The 20,708-nt window shown below is 36.2% G+C and overlaps 1 protein-coding gene across 18 annotated transcripts in view; it reads right to left on the bottom strand.

Moving 5' to 3' along the window:
- Positions 1-20,708, bottom strand: part of KLF12 (KLF transcription factor 12) — a 653,112-nt gene that overhangs the window by 320,291 nt on the left and 312,113 nt on the right. For 13 of the 18 annotated variants that reach the window (XM_078347211.1, XM_078347523.1, XM_078347351.1 and 10 more), the window contains one exon: positions 8,188-8,251. The exons of the other annotated variants lie outside the window; for them this stretch is intronic. In XM_078347211.1, coding sequence (XP_078203337.1) covers positions 8,188-8,220 — 33 coding nt within the window. In that variant the 5' untranslated portion in view covers positions 8,221-8,251. The remainder of the gene's footprint in view (positions 1-8,187; positions 8,252-20,708) is intronic. 18 annotated transcript variants of the gene reach the window in all.

Here is a 20,708-nt window from a genome sequence, read left to right as displayed (position 1 = left end):
AGAGAAATGGTAGTACCAGAAGGACTCTGCCCAAAGCTGCTGGTGTTGAATGGACCAAGGAACCTGTGTAGGCCCCCGAGTCCAGTAAGGAAATGGATTCAGCCCTAAGACCTCTGGAAAAGAACATAATCCTCCCAATACCTTGAAGTTATCCCAATTAAGACCATTGGATTTTTGACCACCAGAACAGCAAGATAAATTTGTGATTTTTTTCGAAACCACTAAGTTTGTAGTAATTTGTTACAGTGGCCAGAGAAAACAAATTAAAAGCCTTTAATAAAAATACATTCACTTTCATATTAACTCTCTTGATCTAAGAGCACACAAATAGTTGACGCAGAGTGTTAAATATGAATAATCCACTGATTCTTAAATTGGAACATTTGAGAAACTTACACTCCATTAGACTATAAGATATGCTGAAAGACTGATTATGTGTAAGACATAAAAAAATCACATTTCTTGAGTCAATAATTATTCATATTAAATAATATTCTTTAGAGAAGTAAGAAATTCTCCCCTAACATCAGCTTGAGAGAAGGAAAGCTGCCTTATTAAAACAGCATACAAATGTCGATACATAAAACTATATAGATATTATACTTCAATAAATGATTTTAATAATCAATTACAATGCTGATTTAACACTATAGTGTTCTCATAAATCTAAAAATTTTAACTGAAATGATATTTGAAAGATACCCATATCATTTTCATGATCACTGAAAATGTCTCTGGTAAAACATATTGATTACTTTGGTAAGGTAATCTGAATAACTTAGCTGAAGAATCACTACAATCAAGTGGCCAGAGAACAAAAATATGTAAACACGAAAGAGAAAAATCAGAAGTGAGGGAGCAAAGTGGCAGGGTGGGAGGGGAGAGGAAGTGAGGAGAGGAAATTGGAGTAAGAGAGAAGTGGGAGAGGAGAAAAATAAAGTGGGAGATGGGGGGAAGAAAATGGAGGAAAGAAAGTGGGAGGGAGAAAATATGGGGGCAGAGAGGAAATAGGGGAGGAAAGTGAGGGGCAGAGAGGAAATTAGAGAGGGGAGAGAGGAAGTAGGACAGGGGAGAGAGGAAGTAGGACAGGGGAGGGATGAAGGGGGGGAGAGAAAGGTGGGTAGAGGAAAGAGAGGAACTGCAGAAAGGAGTGTGGAGAGGGAAAGAGTGAGAGTGAGAGAAGGAAGGAGAGGAAGGGAGAAAAAGACAAATGAGCCTCAACAGATTCTGGCTGAAATGTAAGTCTTTGACTTGCGTTTGTTATTTCAAATACTGTCTAAATAAAGGCGTCATTTCCAGAGTCTCCCCTCTGCTTCTACGGCACAGTAGTGCCCCTTAGGAGAAGGGTTTCTGTCTTCCTTTCTTCTGCCACTTCCAGTAGACCCCCTGGAATCACTGATTATCACACATTTAACTTTAAGAGGAAATTTTGCTGGGGACTTTTGTGCCCCCCCCCCCAAAAAAAACACATACTTTTGCATTTGCTAAGATTTTTTTCTAAGCTAACTTTTCTTGGTTGCTCCCATTTTTTCCAGTCAATGTTGTACTGTGAATTCAAGGTCTAGCTCAAATGTCACTTTATATGTGAAGCCTTCCAGAACGCACATCCCAATTCCTTGGCTCTAATAAATGTTTATGGCACCAATCACATAAAATTGTAGTAGCTTATTTGAGACATTGAAGTCTTCAAGGCAGGGTCTAAATAGAATTTGTCTTTGTAGCCCAGTGTCTAACAAATAATAAATGCTAAATATATGTTTGAATTGTAGTGCCTGCAACACTATAGGACAAAAGTTGCCAACATTCTGTAGGTGAACCAACTACCACAGCATATCCAATGTTATTTCCTCCAAGAGAACTGGCGATGATTCTATTCTTTATCAACACAGAGTATAACAATTTGGAAGCCCCCAGTTGGACCCAACACCAGAAGCTGCCATATAAGCAGAACACCTGGACTCCATCCCAGCATGTTGTTCAGTCAAAGGAAATAAAATATACACATACTGATCTAAGTAGCCAATTGTCCTAAAGCTAAACTGACTATACTCTAAATCCAACTAACACAGCTTAAAATGATAAAAACAGCTATTTTAATGAGCACTAGTAACGATCAGGCAATATGCAAATGCTTTAGAATTTTTTTCTCATTTAACGTTCACAACAATTTTACAAAGTAGAAACTATTGCTATTATTGCCATATCACAGACACAGCAACTGAAATACACAAGCAAAGTTGAACACTGGCTGGACCAGGATTGAATACAGGCAATCTGAGTACAAAGCCATTTTTTTAAACACCACAGCAAGTTCGATACTCTCCATGTGCTCCTTAAATCCATTTAAAAGTTTACTTATTCAAAATGGCAGTGTAAAGGCATTTGTACAGCTCTCTTTTAAAACCCACTGAAAATACGTAACGCAAATTTAAAAAAACCAAAAAACAAAAAACTCCACCTTAAGTGAAAGTAAAGTCACAAACTCAAATTCCCAATCAAAGCACACCTGTCAAATACCGTAAAATGTGAGAGGCTACTGGGAGATGATATATAGCTCCTCAATCTTCAGACAAAACACAGAATTCCCTAAAAGTAAAAATCACAGTTACACGACACCTATCCAATGACCCTTTGATTAGAACAGCCATCAGACACAATCAAGTGGAAACAGATCAATATCTCAGAAAGCAAAGGGTTGTTAAAAGAACAAACTCCACAGCCTTTGGTGGAGCCCAGCTCCCTCATGAAGGGGTTCTACCAGATGTGGTAGAAGGAAGGAAAATAGTAGCCCTTCACATAAGGGGCACTGCTGTCCCAATGGAAGCAGAGTAAAGACTCTGAAAATGACATCCTTATTTAGACAGTATTTGAAATAACAAACTCAAGTCAAAGACTTGCACTCACTAGCTCATACCCAAATCACCAGTGCCCCTGCTCGTACTGTGCTTTGGCAAACACTAGCTCCATTTAAAGACAGGCGACACTCAGGGAGAGGCCAGAAGAGAACTGCAGGTAAAGGCAGCAAATACCAAAAGCCAGAGAGAAATGTAAGCAAGAGGCCAATGAAGAACAATCACGGGAAAAACAACCCAAGCAAACAGATGAAGAATTTAGACAAATATCTCTTCATAGACTCCAAAAAATTATAAAAATAACAGACAGAAGTTTATTTAAAAGAAAGAAGTTCAAGGCAGAGGTACAAGTGTAGGTTCAAGAAGTACAAGGGTTCATGTGATACAATAACAGATAACTAAAAGAAATGAAAATAAGTCGACACAGCTATGAAATACTACAGAGATGAAAAGCTACTTTGGGAACAAAAATGTAAAGAATTTAACTGAAAATACAGTTTTTAAAACAGTTTAATTGGAAAGCACATTGAGTGAAACTAAAAAGTTAAAGAAGAAACATCACACATATTTTCAGGGTTACTAAAGAAAAGAACAAAATAGTGTACTTTAAATATAATTTTAAAATCCCTTGTCATAAAAACAGACTCTACTTCTTAGAGATTAAGAGCAATATACAAGAAAAAGTGATACAGAATGACAAAAAGTAAGATGATCGATGAAGTTCCTGGACTTTCAGGTTTAAAATAAATTGTTCATTAGCATCCTGGACAAAAAAGCAAAACAAGAACAAGTGAAAACAAAAACATTGATTCAGCCTTCACAATGACACCAAATGCCAGATGACGGGGAAGCCATGTCTCCATATTTCTGAGGTAAGTAATAATTAATACTATATAGCTTTGATCATTATAATTAACAATCAGAAAATAAATGTGAATAACTTTTTGTGTAAAACACAAAAAGGAAAAAGGGAATCTGGAAGAAACTTTGTTAATTTTCCCATTGTTCTAACAAAAAGTCAAAAGATTCTATTTAAAATTAAATTCAGTCATTTTGGTAAAAGGAAATTAATATGAAATTAAGCAATTCCTTCAGCTTAAATTCAATTCCTATTCCACTGGAAGGAAACTAAAAAAATACTCTTTATAAGAGATACAAAGTATAAATATAATCTTATTTTAATAAAACTGTTTCTAATTATTTGTATGTATGTACACAGAGATGCAATAAGTAATGTTCACCAAATGTGAACAAAAGGTAAGAAGCAAGGAGATGATGGGGCTCTGCATGCTTTAATAGTTTAAAAATGAGCAATGTATCATCTTTTCAAATAATCAAGCTATTTTTCTCCTTCAGTAATTCCATAATTTTTCCCAAATCTCTATATATCATTTTGTTCCCATTTCCCAGATAAATGAGATACCCAAAATTGAAATGACTTGACAGAAAAAAGAGTGATCCAATTCAAGACAATATTTTAATAAATACTGTGATACACCTACTAGCTGGTATCATTATCAAGTTTATTGATGTGGCTCAATAAAAACTTTTAGTATAATTATATATGCCTGGAAATAGGATGAATGCAACAGGAACTAAGAAATTCCAAGGCTTATTCACCATAACAGTAATGCAGACAACCGAGTCTTATGGAAAGTGGCCAGGCACCAAGTAAGTGCATATTAGAATTAATGACCTTTGAGGGCACTTCCGTTTCTGAAAATGTCTGACTTTGTGATGTGAAATCATACAATATCATGAATCTCTCTTATGCTAAAAAAAAAAAAAAAAGCTTTAAATCTTTTTGACAAATATGTCCTTTTTTCACACCCATAGCAACTCTTGAAATAGGCAGAACAGGTGTTATTAGTTCCTCTTTGCAGATGAGAAAGTTAAAATTCACAAAGGAGAGGGCACTGGGTTCCCAGATCAAACAGGCAGATAATTGCAGAGCTAAGGCCTGTCTCTTTTTGAGACCACTTTTATTGTTCAGGCAACTACTCTACATACACTTACAGCAGCCAATGCTAACAATCCATTTCATTTACATTAAATGCAGCTTTTGGAGCACCTATGGCTACTTAGTTGATAATGTTAGAAAAGCTGGAATGCTGCTATTACAATCCTTCTATCCTGTGCGAAGAAAGATCCTTGGAACTTGGAAACGAAATTTAAAGCAACCACAAGCTATACAACCATCAATATTAAACAACCCCTTTTTGTGTGGCATGAAATCACTCACAGAAAGGCTTGCTCTTGTTCTCTTCGTTCCCAAATGCATGAAGTAAAAGTCACCCCACTGTTAATGCTGGGTGGTTAGGCAGCTGTTCATCAGAGGTAGTCACAGAGCAAAGTTTTAATGTGAACTCTGATAAGCTGGACTAATGTATATGTGGCGTTGGTATGTTCTGAACACCTGCTCTAAGCCAGCTGCTGAGAAGCGCTGGGTGAACATACTGAAATGGCTAGGGGTAAGAAAAACGAAGCAAAGCAAGGAGTAGGTCCACAACAAACCACCATATTCACAGAGAGGACAACTGTGGAAATACATTGAAGCGTGTATCCACCAGATTTTATGCTGGTATTTGTGAGCAGGAAATAATGAATTTATTTGTTTTCTAAAAGCCAACGATAAAGGGACAAATCCAAGTGGAATTTCCTTTCTAAAAAGGAATTTATTTGTTTTCTAAAGGCCGATGATAAAGGGACAAATCCAAGTGGAATGAAGCTGAGTAAAGGAAGTAACTTAAAAATGAAGTAAAGGAAAATTTAATGCAAAGTAATGCAAAGATTTTTTGTTTTTGTTTTTGTTTTTGGAAAGGGCAGATGAAGACTGCTCCTGAAAGTAAACCTCTCAGTATGGACACAATAGAAATTTTATGAAACCCAAGTAGTCTATTTAAATTTTAGAACCTAAGCAGAAAGGCACAGCATGATATTCCGTGGCTCTTGGCAGGATTTTGTCACAACTGGCAAACTGGAAATGTACAAAACAGTTTTAAAAGCCATATTCAAATCCCTTTTCAATTACATATACTATGGCAATATAGCTTCCACTGACATTTAAAAAACTTCATCTTAATATTGACCTTGTCAAAGTATTTGAAATATAAAGATGAATTTTCAAACTCTGCAATTTTTCCCTTGAATCAGACTTTGTTAAAACTAACAGCATCTGATTCAAGCAGACTTAAAAGCAAGTATCAATGTATCCTCTGTTCAAAGGCATCAACGACAGATAAAATGTATGAAAACTTATTTTTAAAAACACAGCAGTGAGGCTGGGCACAGTGACTCAAGCCTGTCATCCCAGCCCACTGGGAGGCCAAGGTGGGAGGATCACTTGAGGTTAGGGGTTTAAGAGCAGCCTGGCCAACATGGTGAAACCTCGTCTTTACCAAAAATACAAAAAATTAGCTGGGTGTCATGGCATGAACCTGTAATCCAGCTACTTGGGAGGCTGAGGCAGAAAAATCATTTGAACCTGGAAGGCGGAGGTTGCAGTGAGCCAAGATCATGCCCCTGCACTCCAAACTGGGTGACAGAGCAAGACTCTGTCTCAATGGGACAAACACATTAAATGAAATATTCACTGCTCCTTTCTCCTTAAAGACTTCACTAGAACTCATGAATTATGAGCTATAAGGCACAATTATTCAGAATGAATCACATATATTACAGTCAATCATAATATTTTCAGGGTTTATCCTCAGGATAACTAGTAACACAATGATTCTTTTTGCTATCATCTTCAATTGCCATAATAAAAATTAGTTACAGAATAATGACACTGCCAAAATTTATAAACTTACAAAGCTAACATTGTAACACTGATCTTGTCAGGCATAAAAATTTAATGACAATTGAACAAAAACATAAAGAAATACTATCTCAACATCATTTATAAAGGAAAGGGATAAATACATTTTGCATGATAAGAACATTTCCATGTTTATATAGAGAAGAGGCAAGAAAATTTAAATTTACTAACTTTGTCACTCTAGTGTTAAGGAATACATAAAATGTTTAACTTTATGTTATAGATGGAATTATCAGTAGTGTGCTGGAGCTAACTCATCCCCAGCTCATGAGCGCCAATTTTTGAATTTTAAGGAATCTTGCAAGCCAGTTGGTGAGCATCTAAACCAGCCATAGTGGGAATAATTACACCACAGGAATTGACGAACACTACAATCAGGCCTCTCCTCTCCCCTCCCCCTCCCAGAGAATCACTTTACTAACACACCAGTGATCCACATACAAATAAGTCCACAGTATAGTTAATCCTCACAGAGTGAATGCACCCACATAGGCAACACTGGGGTCATGAAAAAGAACATTACTGATACCTGCAGAAGTCTCCCTTGAACTGTATCTGAATCAATATCCCTCCACAGGTCCAAACACTTTACAAATACTAGAAAGGAGCAATTTTACCAATGAGGATGGAAAAAGACAATTTTAAGTGAAAGATATAACCTTGAAAATCACTTGTAAGTAACTGTGAAGGTAGGCTGGCAGAAAAAGACATGCCAAGATGTGCATTGATTTGGAAGCAGCAAGAGTAACATGGGAAGGAAAATACGAAATTGTATTGCTCAGCAGCTACATGAGGAATTATGAGGCACATGTCTCTGTGTGAGACCTGTTCAGTGTAAAACCTATTTATAAAATAGAGCTGGTTTACCATATTGTAATTCTCTTAGTGTCACTTATTATTTTTACATTATAACCAGTAGAAACTATAAGAAAATCTCAAGTAACTACCACAAATAAGGTAATGCCCTTACCTTATTTGATGACTGTTGAAATTCACAGCCCCCACCTACTTTAATTCATACTGTATTTGTAGGAAACCAAATATTAAAGTTTTCCATGATGATCCTACTTCTATGAGGAAAGCAGAGACTTCAGGGGCAGAGGACTGCATTTGACAGCAATCATGCACCATATGGTGCTGGTATTAGAAGTATGTTTGTAGAAAACTGATGTATATTAAACAAAATCTGGCTTCTTTTTTTGTACCAGTGATCAGTTGCATCAAGTGGTTTTCCATTTTTTAATATTCATCTCGAAGCTGATTCTTAAAATACCAGCTTAAGTTCTGGAAAAGTATAACAGCTAGACTTGCAGACAAAAATGGGTAGTTGCTTCCATATAATATTTTTAAGAAGCTAAAAAGAAAAATTACATTTTACAGATAGATATGCACATATAAGTACAGACCTCTGTCTCATATTCAGACAAGGAAATACTCTAATGAGAATAAACTGTCCAAAAGTCATGCTCAAAGTAGCAATGTTTTCAATGCAATTTTAACATCTGACTAACCAACCTTTATTGTTTTTCTCTTCATATGGATATTCATTCATCCATTTGTTCTTAGAGTCACATCGATCCTGCAAGAAAAACACAAAGACAAATGATGAAAGTTCTACAAGTTGATGTTATTCCTCCCTTAGGGGAAAAAATACATCTTGATTCTACAGTTCCTTAAGCTCATGATCAGTAGAGCTGAGGCATAACTTTTCTTCAGTTACATGTTCTTGGCTTGCTCTTCAGCAGCCATGAAAAGGCAAAATGCAGTAGAGGAAAAAACACCAGCTAAGACACTAGGACAAGATCCTGGGCACAAGATAATGAAGACCTAGACAAAGATGAAGGAGGAAGGGAGGAGGAGAATAAAAAGGGATGCAACAGAGAAAGACAACTGGGGAGAAAATGGCAAAAAAAAAAAAAAAATAAATAAATAAATAAATAAATAAATAAATAAATAAAGGTTTATAAGTAAATTTACTCTATAAAAGAGAAGCTTGAAATACTCAAATTGGAACACTTGGCTTCATTATTCTTAGCAATGAAGAGATTTAAAATAATGCTGTTTTATTGGGGAAATGGTAATTTGCTTACAGTTGTTACAAATGTGCAGAATAATGAATACAAATAAATTTGGTGGCTCCATGTCAGCCAATATCCAACTAACTTTAAAAAAATTGATCTGAATTAATCTATATCCCTTTTTTTAAAAATTAAATATAAATTAAATACTTATCTGGTTTCTAAAAGATCTGAAATCTCCAGGACCTTATGGATCTCACCAAATCATTAAACATTATTGAATTGGGGAGTTCTGATTATAATAGACCATTTGCCCTCTTTGGATATATCTTACAAGTCTTCCTATTTATTCTCTCTCAGCATTATATTACTTGCTTCAGAATTTCCACTTCATGAGGCAAATTTTCTTTGGCATTCAGTTGAGCCAGCTTATTAGGCACAGTTGACTTTATTTTTCATTTGGAATTACACTCAAGAGGGGACACGCCCTGGAGTTCTCAGCAGCACCCATTCTGTGCCAATGTCTCTGGGCTGTAGCACTGGGCCTGGTTTCCTGTGTATGTTTCCATACATTTGAAAAGAACTCCCTCACTTATAAAGGCCTTAAATGAAATGCAGCAGTGTTCACGAGCTCCATGGGCTTGACCAGTGAAGGAAACTGGCCTTTAATTTTATTCTACTTTTAAATATATATGTCTCTCTGGCTATAACACATTTCCCAATATGCACTTCAGCTTTTACCAGGCATGCTACTAAAAAGGTAATGCAATCTTTTAATATTACAGTGGCAGACTAAAAACGTTCTATTGAAATTCAAAGTATAATTCTTCTATTTAACATGATTAGACCATAACATGGTAACTTTTGAAATACTTAAAAAGTCACCTAAGACACAGTGTTCTCAAACATGTTTTGTCCTTTCTAGTCTTCAAAATATATCTAATTCAATCAGTTCCAACTTTTTAGCAGAATGTTCAAGGTACGTCAAATCTGGCTCATTATTTTTCAGAGCAGTTCTGTAAATTTTTTTCTTTAGTGTTCCATAGGCATTTTCTCACAGGCTTAATCCAAAAATTTGTAACACTCCACTGAAGGAATCTATCATTATTTACTTCTTAACTTTTGCTTTATAATTTGTAATTTTTATTACAAATCACATATAAACACCCTTCCATGTAAATCTGGTGTGCACCAGCGTCTCTGCTAGCCTGAATGATGCTTTCATGCAACTAGAAAGGATTCCCTCTTGGGACCGACACAGAGAGACTCCAATCAGAAAGAGGGCAGGGCCTGGCAAGCAGAGGCTACTGCAAACTATAACCACCACTCACCCAGGTAACCTCATCCTATACTATTGTACTTAGCTGCACCAACTTATATTCCCACCAGGAGAAAACATGTTGTGCCATTCTCATCTTTGTTTCCCAATACACAGCAGAGAGCCCAACAAATTTTAGGAGACCAGTGAATGTTTGTTAAATGAGTAAAGTTAATGATGAGAAATGGAAGAAAAAGCAAATAAAGCAAACTTCCTCTGCATCGATTATGCAGATAATTCTTACCCAAGTAACTAAAACCTTAGTTATATAATTTGTATTTTTAGATACAATCAGTCTACAAACTAAAATAAACATTAAATTATGTGAACTATACATAACTATACATATCACATATGTTTACAGCATGTGGGGATTGACAAAATATCCCAGTGTTATCATTTTGTTTTTGCTTTTTTTTTGAGATGGAGTCTCACTGTGATGCCCAGGCCGCAATGCAGTGGCACGATCTTGGCTCACTGCAACCTCTGCCTCCCAGGTTCAAGCGATTCTTCTGCCTCAGCCTTTTGAGTAGCTGGGACTACAGGCTCGTGCCACCATGCCTGGCTAAATTTTTGTATTTTTAGTAGAAACAGGGTTTCACCATGTTAGCCAGGATGGTCTTGATATCCTGACTTCATGATCCATCCGCCTCAGCCTCCCAAAGTGCTTGGATTACAGGTGTGAGCCACCTGGCCTGACCAATGTTATTACTTTTTTTTTGAAAGCAGTTCTGGACCGGGGGTGGTGGCTCATGCCTGTAATCCGAGCACTCTGGGAGGTCAAGGGAGACAAACTGCCTGAGCCCAAGAGTTCAAGACCACCCTGGGTTAGGTGTGGTGGCTCACGCCTGTAATCCCAGCACTTTGGGAGGCCGAGGTGGGTGGATCATGAGGTCAAGAGAATGAGAGCATCCTGGCCAACATGGTGAAACCCCGCCTCTAGTTAAAAAAATAAATAAATAAATAACCAAACTACTATAGATTAAAAAAAAAAATTAGCTGGGCGGTGGCACATGCCTGTAGTTCCAGCTACTTTGGAGGCTGAGGCAGGAGCATTGCTTGAACAAGGGAGGCAGAGGTTGCAGTGAGCCAAGCCCGTGACACTGCACTCCAGCCTGGCACGTGACAACAGAGCGAGACTCTATCTCAAAAAACAAACAAACAAACAAAATAAGACAGGCCTGGGCAACATGGTAAACCCCATCTCTACTAAAAATACAAAAATTAGTCAAGCATGGTGGCACATAGCTATTGTTCCAGCAACTCGGGAGGCTGAGGTGAGAAGATCACCTGAGCTCTGGAGGTTGAGGCTGCAGAGCTGAGATCACATCACCGTACTCCAGCCTGGATGACAGAGTGAGACCCTGTCTCAAATTTTAAAAGAACAAAATAAAGCAGTCTGTGAGTTGAGCATATGAACTATTTTAAGATCCACTTCACAAGGATGATGATCAGAGGTAAATTTTATAACCAAGGTAACAAGTTAGATAATGTCAAGATTCTTATGAAACCCCTGCCTTAGTCCCAAATCTTACTGCATGGCTCTTTGTGGTTTGCCATACCACCTATGTTTGCAACCTTCTACAATTCAAATGTGTAATTCTGTATGTTTTAAAGCAGGGAAGAGCTGTTACAAAACGAGTTTTTGCTTTCCATCCAATTCAGCCTCCTAAAAGAAGGTTCAAGATTCATCTCTTGCCTTTTAGATCTCCCCCCCCCCCCCCGCCCCGCCACCCATGCTTTAAAAGGAGCACAAATGAAGGTTAGAGATGAGGACACAGATTAGAGTTGAGAAGACCTGCTGTCCCTAGTCTCACCTCTATCATCCTCGGGCTGTGTGAACTTCAGCAACTCATTCAACCCCTTTGATGCCCAGTTTTCTTTTCTAAAAAGCAAGGATAATAATAATACCTGCTTTATCTACCTTGCCTACTCTAATTGCAGTAATGTTTATACAGCAATCTGTAAAATGTTAAATGTTATACATGTAAGAATTAGCATTCTTTAATCAACAGCCTAGATATTGAATAGGAACTAAAAAAGATTTATCTAAATGGAGGCCACACGATAGAACAGATGCATATCTAATTTTATTCATGCTAAGGGGCCTTTGGTTTTTCCCCTCAAATCCCTATCAAAAACAAGCCATAATATAATAGGAAAATGGCACATTTCCAGTAACAGTTAATAGCTCATCAATTTTCGAATTAAATTGACTTAGCTCTGCCAAATAGGTTTCTGAAATTATCCAGTAAATCTCCCCAAAGCACAGAAGTTTTAAAGGCCAGTGGCCTCATCAAAATGCTCATCATGCATGGTTTTGGTCCTCATTTTCCTGGCTTCAAAAATGTTTCTCAACTGTCATTAGGTGAAGAAAAGCAAAGGATTGGCTGCTTATTTCAATGTGAAAAACCTGAAAAATGACAAGGCATAAAATACTACACTTTTGAAAGTATTTTAGGTTTACTTTTAAACCAAAATATTGCTGCCTGGAACCATGGATAAATAAATGCTCATGGTTTTAGAGGAGAGACTGGAGAAATACACCTGTTTCTCTTCAGTAGCTGCAAGCAATAGACAATGATTTTTAAATTATTCACTTTCTCTTTTTCTGTCTTGAAATTTCCACATATGATCACTTGAGTTCCTTTATAATTCAAGACAGTACACCTTGGACAACAGAAGTGACCTTGGCCATAATGAAAGTGAATGCTATCTACTTTAACAAATAAGCAGTTACTCTGTAATAATTACCTCAGAGTACAGGCATTCTATTATACTACAGTACCAGACTGCTTGCTCTTCACCACATCTTCAATGATCTATTATGTTCTCAGTCTTTAAAGGTTACTGTTTAATACATTTTAAATACTCAGGACCCATAAGTATACTTGTTGGTAGATCCTCTGAGAATCCCTTTACGTATCTTTAAATAGAGACACAGATGCACACTGGACATCCAACTCATCAGGGATTCTACTCTCTGCTCAAAGGTAATTTAGTTGCTCTGTTTCGAGCAAATTGAATGGTGGTGTTGGTATAGCAATCTTATTTGGAATTCTGTCTTCTAGATTCAGGTTGACAAATCACTGCTTCATTAGTTATGATCCTGTATTTTCCAGCACTGATTTTAAAAATCAACTGATAAAGGTTTATATATGTATTAAATTCAGTTACCATAATTTTTAAAGCCAACTAGGGAACTCGACAGGCAGGCTTTGTGCATGTCAGTCTGCGATGTTATGTAACAGGTCCAGGCTTGCCTTGCTCTGCGCATCAAGGTTTCTACCACGTAAGTTGCTTTTTTTCTACTTCAAGTTATTTCTGTTTCATCTGTCACAGTGAGTTATCATGGGAACTAAAAATATTTGAAGGTTAATCTAAATATTTCTGGAGATAAATGCAAATCTAAGTGCTACGTTTTCATAGCTATTTTGACTAAAAATGAAAAGTAGCTAAAGATACAAAGAAGAATGCTTGTTGCTAGGTGACAGGTGACACCTACTGTATCTCTTCTGAACTTGTACAGCATGACACATCTTACTACCAAGAAGAGGCACATGAATTTCCACTGGACACACATAATTCTCTACAGAGAAACAAACTAGAGTTTTTTAATACAGGCCACAACTAGCAAATCATGGCTATAGGAATAGAGATGCCTCTCACGATAGGAGAGAATAGTACTTTACTTTCCATTTCAGGTACACATTTTTTAAGTAAAGTCTACAAATGAAACACATTTAACTTTCACAATTCACAATTAAACATTAAAAGGTGATAATAGACATCATTTCAATTAAGGTACGTAGAGTCCATAAAGAAGGCATTATTCTCCTATATGTAATCCAATGCTCACTAAATTTAGTAACACAAGGCCATCATAGTAAAGCTCTTGTAAGTTAAAAAAAGAAAGCACAAAAAACTTCCAAGTAAGATTACGTGGAAATATTTTATAATGACACACCTATTTTATAGCATATATCCATCCTCCAGACAAAAACCCGGCACAAAGTTCCACCCTCACTCCTTTGACTTATCGGGAAATCCAGGTGACAATACAGAAGTTTCAGAAACTCCATTATATCCAGCAGGTCAGGATTTCACATGAACAAATAGCATATTCCACTCCATGTGAGAAAGGCTGTGATGCCATCGTGGAAATGATCCAGCTTTAAAAGCCAGACAAAGGAAAGTCAGCCTTAACAGTTGGGGGTAATGTGACCTGCAGCAAGTTGTTTCCATTTCACATGAGCCCTTTGCCTCTTATTAAACTGATATCATAAACTCTCCCTCAACTTTTTTTTTTAAAGCTAAGAATATTTAAAAAGGGAATGTATATACCAAAATGTCTGGGACATATTGGGTATTAAAGAAATGTCACTCCTATTTCTACTCTCTACAATTATAACCAAGTGCCCAGCTCCTTTTCCACTTCCGCTTTCCTGAAAACTAGGAAAAGCTATGATATATCTGATACAAGTTATACTTCCTCAATATCACCTTCAACCATACTTGCATGTTTCCTATAGGAAGGTCCTGGGATCCACAGGAAATGGAATCTCGACCCTAGGATCTCACAGTATAGTGTTCATAATTCCTCCATTAAGAAAATTCAAAGACACAATAGCCAGTAGAAATAGGAGAAAGGAACTTCAGAGGTCAACAGTAACCCATGTTCAATAAAGATCCCCTTGGAATTCTGTTCATTGTGTAAATTGATTTAAAATACTTCATTTATAAAACAGTCCCCCATATCCAGTTTTATATTTCCCTGAAATTATATTCCACTCAAGGATTTTTCACTCTTTAAAACAGCAGATACTACTACAGAAAGTAAAATTTAAGAACTAAGGTCCCACTTGGAGAAAGGTGCGCCTCAAAGCTTGAGCAGTCACTTAACAACAAAGATCACTGAATAAACAGCCCATTTTCAGAGGGAGAAGGTAAAGAAAAAGCACAGTGACATGGAAATTACTCCTTTAATCTGTTTTCAGCTTCCATTCCATTACACCCCATCATTCTATGCACCCAGAGAACAAATAAGCCTTTAAAAGAAAGTAACCATAGCAAATGAATTAAGCATTTCTTTTACATATATTGTACTCAATATAACAGGTTGAAAAGTAATTTACGCTACACTCAGATTCGAGTGTAATTGCCATTTTATCAGGACTGCATAGTCAAAAGTCTGATTTGTACTGCAAAGGATTGACAAGATGATTAAATTTTGTCTTTGTATGTCTAATTTATGTGATGTAAATTGTAACAAAATATAAACATGTGCCATTTGGATGTGCACGTAAGTACCATAAGTACTACCACATGTAGTAGTGCATTCTGCCAAAAGTAACTTGGCCACACACACATTTGCATTGCCAGATGAAGAACACTCACATCCTTTTCTTAATCCTATCTATCAGGATGCGTTTTTAACCGTCATGTTGAACATGTTAAAATCTTTGGGGTTTTGAGAGGTTGGTGGAAGGAAGGGAAGAATAGGGTGCCCATTTACTCAGTAATCTCCAGTTTATTTCACAGCACTATATGTAAAATGTTGCTGTGTGATTTATACATAGAATGCCAAATTAAAAATTCTGAAAGCAACTGAAAATGAAATCACATGCATATTTGGTACCAATTACAAATGCATAGTTCACACAGCCTACGAATTTCTCTACTACTTCCCTTCATTTGGTGTTGTTTGAACACAGCTAGCTATAGGACATCGTGGGGTAAACAGTTTAAAAAGTTTTAGATACTAGAGATCTATGATATAATCAAGAAAAATAAGTTGCTTTGCTCAGTATGCAGTATATATATTTGGCTTTCCTATTAATTGTTGTCTGTAGGCATAAGCTGCCAATGCTAATCAAGATAAATCCTATTCAAATGCATAGCAAACAGTTTGCTTAGTGAATACATTTATTTTCTAGTCCATCACAACAATAGTTTATTAAAATATGTTGCTCTTATCCACACTTCTGAATTAATTCATGTGAAATAAAACAAATATTTATTAAATTGTGGAGAAAACATTCCATCAAACTGTGAAACTTGAGTAGGAAAACAAATGGTACATGCTTAATTATGGTTGACATTTAAATGAAATTTGCATTCTCAAAATATTTTGCAATAATTAGAAAATATTAGAAGACAAAGTATTTTAGGAAACTTTATATTCAATCTCTTCACACATCTTGGCCCAAGGAACTTTTAACCAAGGTAGATTTTATAATACAATTTGAAAGATCAATCAAAGGACTGAATAGATTTGTTTTACTGACATTTTGACATAGTAATCCAGAAACAAGGCACTTAGATATTTTCAACGATTATCTTACAGATTGCCAAGTGCCTTTCTGAATGATAGCTTTGACTGGCTGAATTCATCAATCCAAGTTTGTGTATTTAGATATCATCTTTGCTCTATGTATCTCAGAATCTCGTCCTCAACACATAGCTAGCTGTCATAATACATAATCAATTAGTATTTCTCAATGAGCAAATCAGTAGACTGTCAAACGGATTGCTTAACCATATGCTTCTCTCATTACTACATAATCTCAGAAAATAAAAATAATATTTGTTGAAAATGACAAATTATTTTATTTACTATTTTGTTTTTATTTTTATTTTTTTGAGACAGGATCTCACTCTGTCATCCAGGCTACAGTGCAGTGGCACGATCATGGCTCAGTGCAGCCTCGACCACCCCAGACTCAGGTGATCCTCCTGCCTCAGCCTCCTGAGTAGCTGGAAGTACAGGCTCATGCCACCACATTAAGCTAATTTTTTGTAGAGACAGAGTTTTGCCATGTTGCCCAGGCTGGACTCAAATTCCTGGCCTCAAGTGACATTCTTGCCTCAGCTTCCCAAAGTGCTGGGATTACAGGCACGAGCCACTGTACCTGGTCTGATTCTTATTTATAAGAAGCAAAAACTCATTTAAAAATGGAAAAACACTAAAATTGAAGAAGATCAACTCAACCTTATTCCAACAATTCCTAGAAGGTAATGAAAATCACTTATTTATTATAGTGATGCATATTACATGGCAAACACATTCTGTTATCAAATCACACATGAATCACCCATATGCAAAGAACTGAGAACATCAATAACAATATTCCATGGAACCTGACACACAGAAGCTCACAATCAACAAAGGTAGGCTGAATATGGGTAAGTGACATAACTGTAACATTAATATCTACCATCTCTTCAATGTTTTACTATATAGTTAACACTGACTTGGTATTTTTATATTTATTATTTAATTGAATTCATGGAAAAACCACAGTTATTCCAGGTAAGTTGGACCGATGTCCACATTTTACAGTGAAAATAAGTGTGATTAAAGTTAATATTCTGTAATTCAGATCAAGAGGCCATCCTTAGTAACATCACAGGAGCTCGGGTGAAAGAAGAGAGTACAGTGGCAAGTGGAAGGAAATCAGAAGCTTCACAGAAGCACGGACACAAAGCTGAGTCTTGAAAAATGGGGAAGACAAGATATTTCAGGGAAAGGAGGTGTACTGGGTAGTAGATTTAAGTCTGAATTTGAGAATAATCATACATGAATGTGAAAATATGCATAACTTACAAGAATATATATGAATATTAGAGTGAGTATCCCATGAGTTAACATATCAGCCTATCCAACTGAAAGAGTGGCTCTAATGTGGAAAAGAAGCCTGTGGTATGGAAGGGAGATTCATTTCAAGGAAACAATACAAGTAATTTCTGTAAGTCTAACTTCTTGTGTCTCAGGTGTACATTTGTCTGACGAGGCAAAGGGATTTACATTTGGTATGCTATATCAGGACCACCAAAATATGATTTCAAGAAATCTATGAAAAAATGAGTTAAGAATTCTGTCATGTTCCACATGATTCTCGATATTTCTGTCATTGCTTGCCACCAAAGATCAAATAATGCACAGTATTTATTATACAAATATGAATCAATGAAAATATGCTTACAGATAGAGTGTTCACATGTGTACACATACATGGCTAAGCTTTGCTGAAAAACGGACAGGAGATAAAATCCTGAAGTTATGTAAGTTTCAGAAATACTACAAAAACTAAATGATTTTGAAAATTAGTGTAGCAGCCAAGGAATGTCAATGGCATTTTGAAAAGTAATCTCAAAACATAAAGGGCCCAACTGCAGGCTTACAAACCTATTTGGAGACACATACAAAACTAATATATTCACAAGTGAAATGACATGATCAAATAATTATTGGGAGTAAGCAGGTTAAGTGCTCACATGTATCTCACACCTATCTCCCCACGCATGGGGAATGTATTTTTATGTTTTAATTTAAATATAGTAGGCCAGGTGCGGTGGCTCAGGCCTGTAATCCCAGCACTTTGGGAGGCCGAGGTGGGTGGATCACGAGGTCAAGAGATTGAGACCATCCTGGTCAACATGGTGAAACCCCGTCTCTACTAAAAATACAAAAAATTAGCTGGGCATGGTGGCGCGTGCCTATAGTCCCAGCTACTCAGGACGCTGAGGCAGGAGAATTGCCTGAACCCAGGAGGCGGAGGTTGCGGTGAGCCGAGATCGCGCCATTGCACTCCAGCCTGGGTAACAAGAGTGAAACTCCGTCTCAAAAAAAAAATAAAAAATAAATAAATAAATATAGTATAATGCAGAAAACACCTGTTTTTTTTTTTTTTTTTTTAAGAATCTTTTCAGTTCTCTAACTTTATTCCCAAAGGTGACTAAACACATCTTGGGAGATACAGGGAAGGAAAGCCACTGGCCAAAGAACTGAATTAAAATTGTTCGGAGTGGCATGGTATCAAATCCCAGTAGTAAAAGTAGTAGTGGTGACAGCAGTTCTGGTATCAGCAAATATTTAATATGAATTTACTATGTGCTAACAACTGTTCTAACTACTCTATTGTCTATTAACTGACATTAATCTTCACAACCTTGTGAAGCAGGTGGAATTATTATTCTCATTTTACAGATGTGGAAACACAGAGAAGTAACTTGCCTAACAAGCGATAAAGGCAGAATTTTGAAACTTGCAGTTTGGCTCCAGTCTTCATGATTTTAACTTAATCATTATTACTTAAATGATGATTCTTATAAATAATCTTGGTATAGCTTCATCGTGTAATACACAACAGTATGGTATCTTTATTTGTGGAAAATACACAGAAAGCCAACTGCAACAAGAGTTTTGGTATTTTCCTCTCAAGCAGAGTAAAATAAGGTATTTCAGATGTTTTTCCAATAAAGGAAAAGAAAAACATATTTCAAATCTGAGATTATTTGAAATTGTGCCCAATATTACAATAAAGCCAGTATTTTGTTTCTTCATTAATTAGAAACTAATCCTTTCTGTAAATCATTTTACAAAAATTTACAAAGATTTCTAGAGAAAAGATTTCTAGAGAAAATTTACAAAAATGTTTAGAGATTTACAAAGATTTTAAAATTTGTGTAAAGTCTCCTACATGAAACTTAGGATTAATGAATGAAAATTCTCCTTCCCCTTTCTTCATCAGTGACATCCAAACCTGTGCACAGACAAGGAAAGGAATTTAAGTTTTCACTTCACAAATAAACTGCATTCTTTGAGAATGTCTTTAAAATAAAACAGTCAACTCTGAAAATACATTTCAAAAAACTATTTCTAATTTGTGCTTGAGGCTGTCACCCCAAGCAGCTATGAATTACATAATTTGAAAAAGTAATTTATGCACAGTTTTGGCAAAATATTTAGATTTAAATAATCTGAGCTGAGGGAAACAACATTAGATTATTTGCTGATTCTGAAGGTACTGCTATGAACATAATATTAAACAATCTCAATAAGGTAACCAAATAATAAAGAGCTTACATCTCATTTTAAAAGCTAAGCAAATACACTTAAATGCTTTCAAATAGTAAATTTCCTAAAATGTATTGAAATATACAGAAATAAATAAAGGAATATAAAGGAACTATACAATCTCTATAATCATATGTACTAATTATCTCATTTATGCAATTATATATAAGTAAATATCCCTGCCTATCAGTGGGGATTCAAAGGTGAAAAAGACAGCATATATTTCAAAATTTAAAGAGGTTGGCAGCGGTATGCTGCACTTTTGGAGAAGTACCAATAAATCTGGCAACAGCAAGCACCAGGTATGTGGTTTGACACAGTTCATCTCTTCATAGAACCAAGGTATGGAAGATGAAAATAACTGCATTTCAGTTCAGGAAAAGTAGATGACAACTTACCAGAAATCAGGAATAGAGCTACAATGTATACGCACAACTCTGTCCATTCAACTTTAGCATGAAAAGAGCAGCCAATCAGCATCTAAATGAATACAAGAGCCACACAAAGGGCATGGAACATAGTATTTGGAGATCTTTGTATATGGCAATCTTTGTCCAAAGCATACGAATTTCCTTTATCACAGAAGGTTGCTGGTTGCTAACCTCTATAATGGTGTTTTTATATTTATTCATAAGCTTCAAATTCCAACATGCTTCAGTCTTCAGCTTCATAAAATGCTTTATACTATATACTACTTCAAGTATTCTTTTTAAATGCTTTTGGTCTGGCTCAGGGCATTTTACTTCCCCTCACCACATCAGGTTCTCATTCTGTACTCCTCTCCAGCATAGAAGTCATCTCTCCTGCCTTAAAAATAATCAGATGTTTACTATACAACACT

Source organism: Callithrix jacchus, chromosome 1 (assembly GCF_049354715.1).
Source record: "Callithrix jacchus isolate 240 chromosome 1, calJac240_pri, whole genome shotgun sequence".
NCBI classification, from domain to species: domain Eukaryota; kingdom Metazoa; phylum Chordata; class Mammalia; order Primates; family Cebidae; genus Callithrix; species Callithrix jacchus.
Note: the sequence above shows the minus strand (reverse complement) of the source record. Positions and strands in the feature narration are given on the sequence as shown.